Source organism: Cebidichthys violaceus, unplaced genomic scaffold (assembly GCF_023349555.1).
Source record: "Cebidichthys violaceus isolate CVI_PGR_0920_01 unplaced genomic scaffold, fCebVio1.0.p SCAF_12, whole genome shotgun sequence".
Classification (NCBI taxonomy): domain Eukaryota; kingdom Metazoa; phylum Chordata; class Actinopteri; order Perciformes; family Stichaeidae; genus Cebidichthys; species Cebidichthys violaceus.
The window spans coordinates 16285702-16299605 of NW_027176285.1; the positions used below are offsets into that span (position 1 = coordinate 16285702).

General features: G+C 42.9%; 1 protein-coding gene across 1 annotated transcript; it reads right to left on the reverse strand.

Moving 5' to 3' along the window:
* Positions 1-1951: 1951 nt before the first annotated feature.
* Positions 1952-7897, reverse strand: amacr (alpha-methylacyl-CoA racemase). Its single transcript, XM_068706758.1, has 6 exons — positions 7710-7897; positions 6304-6560; positions 6069-6212; positions 5335-5495; positions 3565-3751; positions 1952-3241 (listed from the first exon to the last, which is right to left on the reverse strand). Exons 2-6 carry the CDS (start codon positions 6548-6550, stop codon positions 2832-2834), a joined length of 1149 nt encoding a protein of 382 aa, XP_068562859.1. The 5' UTR covers positions 6551-6560; positions 7710-7897; the 3' UTR covers positions 1952-2831.
* Positions 7898-13904: the final 6007 nt, after the last annotated feature.

The following is a 13904-nucleotide window of genomic DNA, read 5'->3' on the forward strand; positions in this document are numbered from 1 at the left end:
GAGAAAAGGGAATTTTTAGGATTTTAAAAGACCATCATTGAATGGCCAATTTTCTAATTATAGTGCTAGAACTAGAAAATTGGCCTGCCTAGATAAACATACATCTACCCTCCCTCTGAATCACTTTCCACGAAATCACAAGGGCTACAGCAGCACTTTAATCTTATCAAGAGACGGTCCATGAGATGCCCGGGGAAGGCTACTGAAACTGAAGAGAGAAAGATGAGAGTAACATGCACTGGTTTAAAAATGTGAGGAGTTGATGCTTCTCTTAATATATATAATAGAAAACTGAATATCTTTCTACTTTGGCTTGATGGTCTGATATGAAAATTATAACATTTATTTGACTATTTTGGTGAAACTTTGAAGAGAAAATGATGAATTGATTAATTAAGAAAATAAACGTCAGATAATAAAGAATAAATAAAGAACCCTGGAGTACAGAGTTGTCTTTTACACTGAAATAAAAATACAACTTTGGGAAAGAAATGTAATCGTAAAGGTCCTTGTTGACACAGATTATGCAGTCTATGGATCCATTATCTAGATGACTCTCGATGCACTAATTGTGTAATTTCCATAATGATGTTCAACAGCATCACTCCACATTGTACTCCAGTCCAACAATTACAATAATGATATGTGGTTACACTTTGGAGCTTAAGATCTTCAACTATTCTGATGTTTCCTCCGTGTGTTTGCAGAACACCTGTCGCCCAATTGAGATGTAATAGTCCAAAACAACTCTGCACAATTCAGCTTACACACACACACACACACACACACACACACACACACACACACACACACACACACACATCTCAAAGTGTGTGTGAAGCCAGCACTAATCTCATGCTACATGCATACAGACAGTTGCCCTGCGTTTGCCCTGGCACAGAGAGAGTCAGATGTTTGGAGTCACACCACAGACATTCCTCACATACCTGTAGGTTTTATAATACAACCACATCTGTGATATGGAAGAATGTGTACATCCATGAAGGCACAGTCGGAACTGTGTTAGATGGAGGGAGACGCCGGTTAGCTTAGCTAAGCAAAAAAAGAACAGCCGTCGCTTTCATGTATCTTTTTTGAATTTATATATAATAATACTAACGTTGTATATATATATATATATATCAGTGAGGTTTAGAGGTGCTGGTAGGCACTTTAATCTTGGGGCAGATGAGCCAGGCTAGCTGTTTCCTCTTGGTACCAGTCGTTTGCTAAGCTAAGCTAAGCTAAGCGCTTTCTGGCACAAGTTTCATATTAAACGGACAGTAAAACATGTTCACTCAGCTCTGGTGGCATCTATTCATGTAGTCAGTTGGTAATGTTGTAGACATGCACCAACAAAGGAACCATCTAGTATGCTAAATACAAGCAGCTTCTCAAATATGGGAGCTGAAACCAGCAAATAGTTGGCTGACTATAATGTTTAATTGATTAATTGAATAGTTGACAATTCAGGTCAAAAACAAAAAGGCATCAGCTAAAGCAGTGGGACAGCAGCACGCAGACAGAGCGCACTCCACCCTGTTTGATCCACCACTGGGGCATCCAAGATGAAAGTTTTTGCAAATATAGAGGCACAAAGAGGTGATGATGAACGTCATTCTGAGTTTGTCCTTGTTTGCTGCTGAGTTCCTCTAACCTGAAACCAAAGTAACATGTGCGTTCTTGTATTTCCATTTGTTAGAAAAACTAAATTGGCATGTTGTGCTCATATCAGAGCCACATTTGAGTTTCCTGAGTCTTGAAATTCTTGATGCCGACCTTACACAGCTTTAAAATGCACAATGGAATGAACCTTTACTCTGCATTATATCTTATTACTAAAATCCATAAACGTACCGTTTAGCAGAAAAGTCATTCCGACGTTCAGTTTCCGCCGCCTGTTGTGAGTCACCTCTCCTCTTCACATCACATGCTCACAGTGGGACAACACTCACATTTCATGCATTTTATTGTGATTATTTTACAAAATTGTTATACAGCAGGTTTAAATTTTACATGTACTTCCTGTGACGACGGCTAATTTAGTATGTAAATAATCTTAACTTGAGTAAAGGTGTTCTGGAGATGTTGATTGACTTTGTTCACACCAGAAACATATTGAGAATACAGACATAGTGTATTTGATTCACATTAATGAAATTCATAAATTCTCATTAGGCGTCCAGAGTGACTGAGCATTTAATCCTCATCTAGACCTTCAGCGGCGGCACCGGGCAGCAGTGAAGTGACGGGATGACTATGGCACCGGTGACCCCAAGTGAATACATCACAATGTACAAAACGCAACTGATAAGTAAACAAATTAAAAGATCCCCGAAGACCACCTCCCCAGACGCTCACTGTTGACCATGAATAGAGCTGCAACACACATTATGCAATCACATATATGCTCGGGGACAAATTACTGTAATGATGTGATGCATATCTTAAACTCCTTGAGTAGCACTTTCCATTTCTGCAACCTTTATTATATTCAACATTCTCATTTACATAATGTCCTGTGTCTGTTGTAATGACTATGACATCTGATTGAAACACAGTCGCATGCGGTTTACATCATTTTGGTGCTGCCGATTTAACAATCTATGAACACAAACGTGAATTTTGGCACATGAAAACCTGCGTCTGTTATCTAAAGTCTGTTGAGCAAGTGAAGTGAAGATAATGTTGTCGGTACCGGTTATTTAAAAAATAAATGACGGGAGAATGAGGAAATCGGAGGATCTAATTCATGCCGATATGAAGAGGTCCATTCCGTGTGGTCTAATTGTGTTTTTTGTCCAAATCAATCACTGACATCAATCACGTCTCTACAACTTTGCTTTGGCAGCGTGACACTCGACGACCCCTGCTGTTAGCATCTGGTCGATGTCTGCCGACGTGAAGCCGTACTCGTTTAGGACCTCGACTGTGTGTTCTCCAATAACGGGGTCGGAGGCAAGGCAAGGCTCCGCAGGAGTCCGAGAGAGAACCGGGGCCGGCCGGGGGCTTTCCTCCCCGCCGGCGTCCTCCATGAAGGAAGCTCTTTGCTGGTTGTGTGGGTGGGAGCTCACCTCGTCGAAAGACAACACTGGTGTAACGCAGGCATCGGTCCCATCAAAAATCCTGGACCACTCCGCCTGGCTTTTTGAAGCAAAACTCTCCGTGAAGATCCGTCTCAGCTCTGGCCAATCAGTGAAGCTCATCTGAGGAGGCAGCACTCCAGCATCCAACCCTAGACCTAGAGGGGAACAAAACTACGTTTAGAACCCAACAGAGGAACGCGTGTCAACAGCTAAATGACTGATGTTCACCTTAAAGGTGACCCGTTCTTTCTCATCAATCGTGATTGTTCTCCTAGAGCCACAGCAGCAGAGAACGGCTCTTGTTTCACATTACAGTTGTTTTTACACATTTCTCTGCTTTCACATTTCTAGAGATTGGTGTTGGGAGGAGGAGAGCGTTTCATCTCATTTCACACTGTGCCTTTCCCATGCCTTAGCTTCCCCTGAGGTTGAGCCGCTGTTCATGGCATGGAACGCCATACTACTGCCTACTACGAACCCTTAAGCAGCTGTGTGTAGAACTGCGGTTCGATGGCTCCCACAGCCACGTGCTTCCCGTCTGCGGTCTCGTAGGTATCGTAGAAGGGCGCTCCGCTGTCCAACATGTTTTGTCCTCGAGGACGGTCCCACATACCGATGCTACGAGACTTCCACGCAAATGAACCTACATATGCGGCTCCTTCTACCTGAGGATGGTGAGATGCAAGGAAGAGAGAACATGAGGTCAAAAGGGTCGACACCTCTTATCTCTACTTTATGTATAATTACTCCAGTCATACGTACATTTTAAAGAGACAGATACATGAATATAAAGCACCATGCCTTTGCTTAAAACAAGAGTTTCTGTTTAAGTAATTCATTGGCAAACTGCCACCTGTATACACTCCCATACACGTTAGGATATTCCTCTTTCATAGTGCGGAAGAAGCTGACTTAACAAGACATCAGCAGCATATCTCTCCAGTCCCTTTTCTCAAGCAGAAAATGCACAAAGCAGGTGAAATGCCATGCTACTGTAATTACTTGTGAAACCACCAGATAAAAGGCTATTCTACTGACATTCACTGTACGAACCACCAGCTGCCTATACTCTAAATCTGCATGTGGGCGAAGGCCATTACCGCTGCTGAATGAATGAAAAGAAAAGCCGTCTTTCTCCGACTGAAGCGGTTGAGACGTCACGCTGTACAGCACATGAGAGAATAGCCACGGCTGATTGCAATCAATGCGGTCAATGCATGAAGTGCTGCTTCTCAAAAGTCATTCTATAGGAGCAAACATTAATAATCAATGAAGGGACCTTTACATACTTGAAGTATAGGAAGACTTTTCTTTAACGGCTCAACAATCTTCTAGCATGTTGCTGAAAGCAGCAGCCTGCTGCGGCTGAACACGACGCTATGAGAGCGGCGAGGTTGTGACAAAACCGTTAAGTTGTCGGGCAGCTAAGCAACGAGCTGAAAATGTACATATAGCTCCGTACAGCCGAGGGGAGCTGTAGATTTGGGTAGTTATTCTCTGTTGGCTCATCAAAGTGACCCTTTTTACATTGTTTTCAATGTACAATCATAATCATAATGTACCCTACTTTTGGCCCAATGTTTGCATGGTGTTACAGCCTATGCAGTGACGTACGCAGTAGAATGCACACAATATATATATATATATATATATATATATATATATATATATATATATATATATATATAGATGAGTATGTATAAAAATGTAGATAAGAAAAAAGCAGGAACCACACTTTTTAAGCCCGACTACAGACTAAATATCAGGACCTTTCGGCCGTTGTTGCTTCGAATTTAACCAATCTTATCAAAATCTGTCTCTCCCTCATCATGATAATCCCAAAGATCCAAAGGTTGTTTGTGTAATTACAGACGCTAAAGTCTACTTACTAATCATAAAGTGTATCACCTGATTCTCCATCACACAACATGTGGATGACGGTAAAGACCCGAACCACAACTGGATAAATGTCACAACAGCTGTAAACTGGATAAAGACCTATTTGCCTACATTTGCACTGCCTTGCATGAGATGCTGAAGTTTGACTTTATGAAAGTAATACCTCGGATATCTTTCCCGAGTTGTAAAGCCTTGACTCCGATAAGCATGAACTGCTTTCCGGTGTTTGACAAGTCTTCAGCCTGGACGACCTGGTTTGCATTAAATGTTCTGGGTGTTTGCTGGAGGCCTGTCGTCTGGCGCCATAATGCCACAGCATGCGTCACCCGGAGTCTTGCTACCCGCTTACCATGCTGGCATCAATGACCTGTCCTTTCCCGGACTTCGTCCTCTCAAGCAGAGCGAGGACTATCCCCAGAGCACAGCTGAGACCGCCTCCTGCAAAGTCTGCAATCAGATTCAACGGAGCGTACGGCTTCTCTCCACTCCGACCCAGCCGGGATAGAAGTCCTGTGACAAGAGATGAGGAGACTCAAGCGTCACACAAAGAAATCTGTGGCACAAGTTCACCTACCAAAGTCATGCTAAGTGTTACCTAAAGCACACCTGGTTTGAAAACGTGTGTAATAATGGGAAAGAAAGCTACAGTGTGTGCCTAAAGTCTGTGGAGTTAGTCACAACGCGATGCTGACGTCTGCGTTTCGACGTTACCGACCACGCTGTACTGGAAGCTGGCGCCGACCTTGGTTGCGTCGTCTTGATTGATGGATAGAAAAGGTTGAATTCAGGCACACGGTCACAGAACCAAAGTAATTACAGACCGAAACTCGCCCTGCCATCTTTTCTTTCCAAGGTCATGAAAAGATTGAGACGGTACAAAGAGATGAACAATCGCCATCCTCACAAAAAGATGATCTTCCTCCGACGGCTTTAAGAACACGCCAGGCCATTGAATAGTATATAGAATACTGTAGAAACATCCAATTTAACAGCATTAACGCGCGTGTGTGTGTGTGTGTGTGTGTGTGTGTGTGTGTGTGTGTGTGTGTGTGTGTGTGTGTGTGTGTGTGTGTGTGTTATGACCTGAGAGGGCGATGTAGTTGATGTCATGCCCTGCCGCGGTGGCGTAGGATCCGCTCTGTCCGTACCCCGTCAACCGAGCGTAGATCAGCTGAGGATTCTCCTTCAACAGGTCCTGAGGACCGAGGCCCAGCTTCTCCATCACACCTGCTCAGAAATCATTTGAAGAGAAAGCGCCGTGTGCGTCTGCTCATGTTGTTTCTCATTGAGCGTGAACGTTGCGGCGATGTGGTCTGACCTTTACGGTAGGGCTCAAGAACGACGTCGGACTGGACACAGAGCTTCCTGAGCAAGGTCACACCCTCCGGCGTCTTCAGGTTGATGGCCACGGATCGCTTCCCCCGCCCTTGCGTATCTAAGGACATGCCGGTCTTGGTCCGGTCCACGCGGATCACCTTGGCCCCGAAGTCTGCCAGGATCATGCCGCAGAACGGCGCCGGAGCCAGGCCCGCCAGCTCAATAACTCTCACTCCGGCCAGAGCCATGATGAAAGGCCTCCAAGGGAGAGGATGAGCGACAAATCAGAAGATCAATGCTCACGTCACGTTGTGTGATCTCAACTCACTGCTGTTACTGATGTCAAGCAAAAGCTTTTACAAATCACATTATGGCTGCAATAAACAACTATTCTCATTATTGATTCATCTGCAACAGTGATGCATCACACTTTACTAGAGCCCGAGGGGACGTCTCAACAGGATTTATTTTGTCCGAACAACAAGAATTCAGTTTACTTCAATCATCAGCGTATTCATATTTCAGAGGCTTGAACTACTGAATTTAAGCATTTTTGCTTCAACAAATGTGTTTGTTATATGATTATATTGCGCTTTTACATTCTGAATATGAGAAAAGCACATTTTCATAGTTGTTAAAACAGAACCCGGTGGCCTCAACACCTCACCTGTCTGTACTTATTATTATTATTATTATTATTATTATTATTATTATTATTAATAAACATAAAGAACTCACACTTCTCGTTATGCGACAGCAAATTAGACCTGAAACAGTCGGTTGATCGACAAATCTGTAATCTGCAACTATTTTGATAATCGATTAATGAAGTTCAAGCATTTGATATGAAGAAATGTGATTACAGCCTCCCAATCGAGGACTCGCTGATGTTCTTTGTAACATCTCAGCGTGAACTGAAGGTGGAAGAACACATTTCAATACTGCAAAGTTTCAAAGTTGCAAAGACGGGAACTTCTTGTTATTTCTGGATGTTTCCTAGACTGACTGATTAGACGATGATGAAAACAATGAAGAACTGTGAATCACTCGGGCTTATTGCTCATTTCGACCGGTCTGCTGTCATACAGGAAACACACGTTAACAAACTGGACAGGCCCCTGAGAGGAGCAATACGTCGAACCGGACTCACTCCTCCACGCTGTCAATGACATTTAGACCTTAGACTCTGAGTCAAAGTACAAATGATCAGACTTCTTCAGGGTAAATGCAGCCATACAGCAAGAGCAGCTGCGGTGGAGTGTTTACTTGTTTACTCATTCAGAGTCAAATAAAACATTTCTATTAATAAGCCAAGCCATCGCTTTGCAGAAGTAGCTGCATCATGTGTTACAAATGTAACATCAGATCAAAATCACAAAATGTAACTTGTGCAGAACTTCAGCCTACCTGTGTCTTTCAGCTGCAGGTCACGCGCCTGAAGTGTTGGAGACACCCGACAGCAGATCGCGAGCTGCCCGACACTGAACAGAAACAGCTTCAGGTTCCTGCTCGTGTTGGACTTCAGCTCCACCGGACCGCAGGGTTCGTCTGCCGGTGCTTTTATATCTAATCGAGCCCTGTTTACAAACCGCTTCCTATTCCTGCTGACGTCAGCGCGTGGCTCAGCCTCGGCGCGACGATCGCAGGAATTCTGGGAAATGAAGTTGTTTTTTATTTCACGTGGATATAATTGTAACACTTTTAGCGAGAAATCCTACTGTTTACTTTTGGTTTTGTATGAGCAGGGCCCTGTAGCAGCTCTGCGAGGATGTGCGTCTCACATACAAAGTAGACATTCACACGAGCATGCGCCCACACACACACACACACACACACACACAGCCCGCAGCCACCTCCGTATTAAAACTGCAAATCTAGATTAGGGACAAAAAAAGAATCCATCATGCATATTAGCCAAACAGCTCGTGGGTTGCAGTGGCATATCTCCATTAGAAGCGCCTTCCAGCTGGGAGCTAGTCAGAGAGCCCACGCACACACACGCACACACACACACACACACACACACACACACACACACACACACACACACACAGTTGTATGTGATCAGAAATTATCTTCGCTTAAGCTCCAAATGGCCTGACACCAGAACCCTGTGGCCACTCGGTATTTTAGAACTGTATTTAAATTCCATCCATGTTTACAAGACAGCGTCATAAACAAGAAGTGGATAAAATCATCAATTATTGAATGGAAGTAACACTGTCTTCAGTTACTTTGTTTTGAGAATGAAAGGAACTTTATTTCACTGATCAGAGCAACAAAACGGATTTACAAATTTTTTTTACAAGCAAATTTGTATTTCTAAACGGGAAATGTATCTGCCAGTAAAATCAAATGGATCAAGAAGAAGGGTTTCCATTTGTACATGTGCATGAAAACATTTAAAATGTATCATTTAGAAGAAAAAAAGAAGCAAAACAGGTTCAGTACACTGAGGATGAAGTAAGCGATCACACAAAAACATTTTGAAGAAATGCAGCGCAGGATGAGACCTATTCTGACTCCTGAATCCTGCCGATGGACGGAGTTATTTCACCGTGTTTCCTTTGAGAGCATCAGCAGATCTAACAGAGATGAGCGTGACATTCTGAGGACAGCTGCCTCTTAAAATGCTGTTACTGCTGCAGAAATCACAGCCATTACCTCCAAGCCGCCTGTGGGTGTTACGACGAAAAAATTACATTTCCTTTTATTTCAAGAGTGGCTTTAGTGCAATTAAACGCTGTTCTCAATTAAATGCCTGCTCACTAATGCTTCAGATCATGGGTTCAGGCTTGCTTCTTCAGGCTTTGATTCATGCATTCATCTGTGAGAAAAGTACGGGTTCATGATTCATCATTTGAATTGCCGCTGCGTGACATTTCTCTGCAAAACACTTCTCACTCCAGTAACATAACCAAGACCCAACGTGAATTGAGCTGCAAATGAGCAAAACAAGACCAGATTTGGATATTCATCATCCTCTTTGATTACCCTTCAGACGCCGTCTCGTAAATTTATACCTATTTCCCCTTTTTAATGTCAAACGTAGTCTGAGGTGCAGCGCTAACGGCTACGCGGAGAGAGCTCGATGATCCACGCAGCTCCTGGACAGTCACGCTGTTGATTTTGCTCTTGAATCAGCTTAAATCAAGGGAAACAAGTAACAGTGGAACACTTGAAGTTGATGTATGATTATGCTGGGGAGGGACATAATCTCCTGTACAATGTGTGATTATTAGACCTTGTTATACCATTCCTCCTGTGTAGTCTACAATCACTTCTAGATGATATTAGAAGCCCTGATATGCACACCTTCAAACACTCTATCTACTTAGAGGGAGATTTTTTTTTGACACTTAGCCTTCCTGTTTCCATATTCAAAGAAGAACCTTTAAATGATTGTAAGAGAAATCGTTCAAGGCGCTAAATTTGACATTCAGAGCCAGAGGGATTGCTTCCTCAAGGCTCTCAACATGGCGACGACTGAGCCGCTGGCTTCTCAGCTAACAGTGGTAACAGCAGGAGCAGAGGAGGACAACGGTGCTGACAGAGGTAACAGTGATTACATCAGGGGGAACCGGAGGACGGCTGCAACGCTCCTGGGACATCTGATAACGCCGTCCCAACTGGACGGAGTTAGAAGTTGCTCTGAGGGAGAGCAACTTCTAACTCCGTCCACATCCACTTTATTTATTTCTCAGCTACATGATTCATTTGCACATCAGGATTTGGTCACAGCTTATGCTATTCCTGTGATATTCATCACCTTCCTTTGATCATTATTATTATTAACAATGAGAGGACATCAGGGGGTTTCATCTGGAAAACCTGGTTGACAATTTACACTCCGTCATTGCTTCTGGTGCTAACCAGTGGGGGTCCGACTTCACTCAAAGGTATAATATCAGTATAATATCAGAGTCAATGTCTTTGAAAGGTCTCGTGTTCTACAATGCTTCAACCTTAACATTTACAAAATAGTAAACCTAGAGGGCTGAACAAAGGATTTTCATCCACCTTCCACAAAACAGTAGAAGTGATTAATTATAGAAGATGAAATAAAGGTAATTGATCCATCGCTGGGGGCCAGAAGTGTCCCTTATCAACAAGACAAAGCATGCTATTGTCCCGGGGCCACAGAACCCGAGGGATCCTGACAGCTCTGGGTCTCACATGCTGACTGGTTTGTTCTAGTTAGATTGAAAATGTGTTTGGTTCTATACACCACTAAAGCACAGCATCAACCGGCACATTACCGGACCTGGAGACCCTGTTTTGAAGAGGGTCAGAATCTAGTTTTTAGACCTTTAATATTTATTTTATTTGCTTATATGTTATATTATATTATATTATATTATGTTATATTATATTATTATTTCAAAATGACCACACAGCATATCAGGGCCCAAGCAGTATTCCATATAAACTGCACATGTTGCGGTCAAGAAGGTAAGCGTGAGGAGAAAAACAGATCATTGATTTATTAAAAAAAGTGAAGAATACAAAAGCTGGGTAGCAAGTCAAGGCAGGATGTAGTGAGGATCTAATACGGAACTAGTTCAAGTCCATGGAACAGTCAGCGTAAGCCAAACGAAGAGAGCGATGAACAAATCAATCAGAGTCTCACTGCAGCACCCTGAGGTGCAACTTAATAGGACATCTACAGCTAACTGTTCAATAGATGTAATGGCATGCTTGTAAATCACAGTAAAAGAGTAAATTATAGCACATCGACAGAAAAACACATCAAAGTGAAGATTGATTCGTGTATTTTCCTTTAGTTTGGTAATTTGTTTCTATGTTTAATGCGAAAGAAATGTCCAATATTAGTTAAAATTAACTCTTAGATGATTGATTGAGTTTTTAACACAGTAAAAAATAAACACAAACGATGAATACCCCGTGTGAAATATCTCCATCTAAACTCTCATTAGTGATACATTTTTAGCATCCAGCACAGTTCTTATGACTTGAGTATTGATTTATGACAACATAATTGGTGTAAAAGTCTAATTACCACCAGTGTGTTGAGGCACATGAGAGAATAATTAACTGATCTTTTTTATTAAAAAGGAATAAAATGAATTACTAGAGGAAAAAGAACCAAAACCGATGCGATGAATCCACATTTCTGAAAATGATGTTGTCAAATCGAATGAATTAAAAGTCCATTTGCCGCACAGTTGGGCGCACGAAACAGGAGTGTGTCAATAGAGCGTTCATGGAGAAAGCAGCCTTGGATTTGACACAGTGAGTGGCAGATAGTGTGGTACAAACACACACCCACACACAGAGAGAGAGCGAGAGGCAAAGACTAATAGCTACATCTGTTTCTCCTGCAGAAGTGGAGGTTGGGCCCCCTGACAACAGCTCAGAAACAGCTCTGACACAATGCATTCTCTCTGACAGCTCCAGTGACAGCAGCAGCAGCAGCAGCAGCAGCAGCAGCAGCACAGACTTGCAGAAATTGCCCAAAAATCAGAGTGAATGTAACTAGAAAAACGCCGTTGTCAACCACCATCAGAGGCTGGAGGTTAGGGTTCAGCTATAGGTGGTGGATGAGAGGCTGCAGAGCGCTGCTGCCCTCTTTTGGCTACACAAACAGAACAAACAGTGTTTACGATGAGTTGGAACAATCCGAAAGAACTGCACAGATCAGTGTTTCTGGGAAAGAGCTCGGAGCAACCGCTAAAGCTGCCCTGTGCTGTAGTGACGACTGTGCGCTTTCTTGTAGAAAATGATCTCTATTCCACCTCTAGGTGTGCAGACAAACTTCAAAGCTCCCTGTGAAACGTGTCGGTGCAACTCTGTCTCCTAAGAATTACGTTCCCCCAAAAACTAAAATGCGAGGGCTGGTCTGTGGTGTGACATTGGAAAGATTGTTAGGGCTTAGAGAAGACTGTGATGAAATGTTCCCTGCAGTAAAAGAGGAACGAGGGGTGACTAGCAACCAGTCACACCTTCACATTTATGCTGCTGATGTCTGGTTAATAATGCCATTATTCTCCTTTTTGACCATTAGTGGGCGTCACTTCATCAGTTTATGAGTCACCCATGAAGTTGTGTGTTAGTTGATTGTAGCCGGGTGTGTTTATCTTAATAGAATGTTAGTTCTGTATTAATCTGTGAGTTTGGCGTTCCTAAAAATGCCCAGTTTAACCTACGATGTCTTTCTTTCAGTCTGTTTTGTTGCTCATAAGTTAAAAGTGAGGATTGACAGGTCGTTCAAAGATTAGATGAAGCTGAACCTCATTTCTCTTTTGCTGCTCTGTGCTGTTTGTACACAGTACGTTCATCCTCAGGGAAAAGAAAAGAGAAAGCACTGACAGAGCAAGGTAGACATGACAATACCTCACCAACACAAGATACAAGAGAGAGAGAGGGAGAGAGAGAGAGAGAGAGAGAGAGAGAGAGAGAGAGACATAGCGACAGAGAGAGAGAGAGAGAGACTGTGAGAGAGAGAGAGAGAGAGAGAGAGAGAGACATAGCGACAGAGAGAGAGAGAGAGAGACTGTGAGAGAGAGAGAGAGAGAGAGAGAGAGCTCCCGCTTCATAAATAATAAATCCGTATATTTTTGATTTTGAAACAGTAACCTTATGTCGTCGTTATTTAGCCTTTCTAAATAGATAGATCTGCTCCTATGGTTCTGCAAATTTGGATAATGCAACTTAACTTTGGCCACATTTGTGATTTCTTGGTGCAGACTAAGGAGATTGAATGCACATGATGCAGACTGCTCGTCTGTGTCTGGTGTGGTTCAGGTGTGTGGTTGTAACATCGCGTGTCACTCGTCATTGTGCTGATGTCTAAGAGGAGCGGGTCGATCGCTCGTCCTACACTCTCGAGAATCGCTCATCCAGACAACTTCACTGCTCGTCCTTCCTGGTCAAGTCCAAACACATTGTAAAGATGGAGGTGAAGGATTTGTATGAAAGGATCAACAGCAACAGAAAGAGCGATTGACAGAGGTCACGGCCACACTGAAGTGGCATTACTGCCATTCCTTTTCAACTGGACTTTATTTGTCCAGCAGCCTGGAGAACTTTTGTTCTGAGCCTGGGTCACAGCACAATATACTAAACATATAATCACCAAAGATTTGTTGTGATAAGTTAGCGGTGATTTGTTATTGTCTACAGAAAGTCAAAGTGACGAGCCGTACTGTCCACACAGCGCCCTTATTAATCCTGTTGTTGCTCCGATTGCTATTTTTAGCAGTTCTATTTAGCAGATGATATCGCCGATACACTTCAGCTATTGTTTGGAGTAAAACGCAAAACAAATGGTCATATGTAAATAAAGAACAGTACCGGGAACATGTTTAATTGGAAATACAGACAGCGCGTAACAATGCGGCCAGCTGTTTCCAATAACCTCTCGGGCCAAGTAGAGACAAAGGTCATCTGACACAATCCAGTCAGTGACTATGGTGCAACAAAGAACCAAGAACGTACCCAAGTTTAACTTCATTCTGATGAACACAAGAGCAAAATAAAATCCTTATTAATATGTTTCCCCAATTCTTTTTTGTAACAAATCTGAATCTCCACCAAAGGGTCACATAGTAGGCCCTGGTGTCAGGGTCAACCTGTTAAACA

Coding starts and splice junctions, on each gene's coding strand:
- amacr (XM_068706758.1), bottom strand. CDS start 6,550: ATGGCTCTGGCCGGAGTGAGAGTTATTGAGCTGGCGGGCCTGGCTCCG. Junction 5,496..6,068: donor CAACTACATCGCCCTCTCAG/GTCATAACACAC, acceptor CTCTTGTCACAG/GACTTCTATCCCGGCTGGGT. Junction 3,752..5,334: donor AGGTCATTGATGCCAGCATG/GTAAGCGGGTAG, acceptor CACCATCCTCAG/GTAGAAGGAGCCGCATATGT.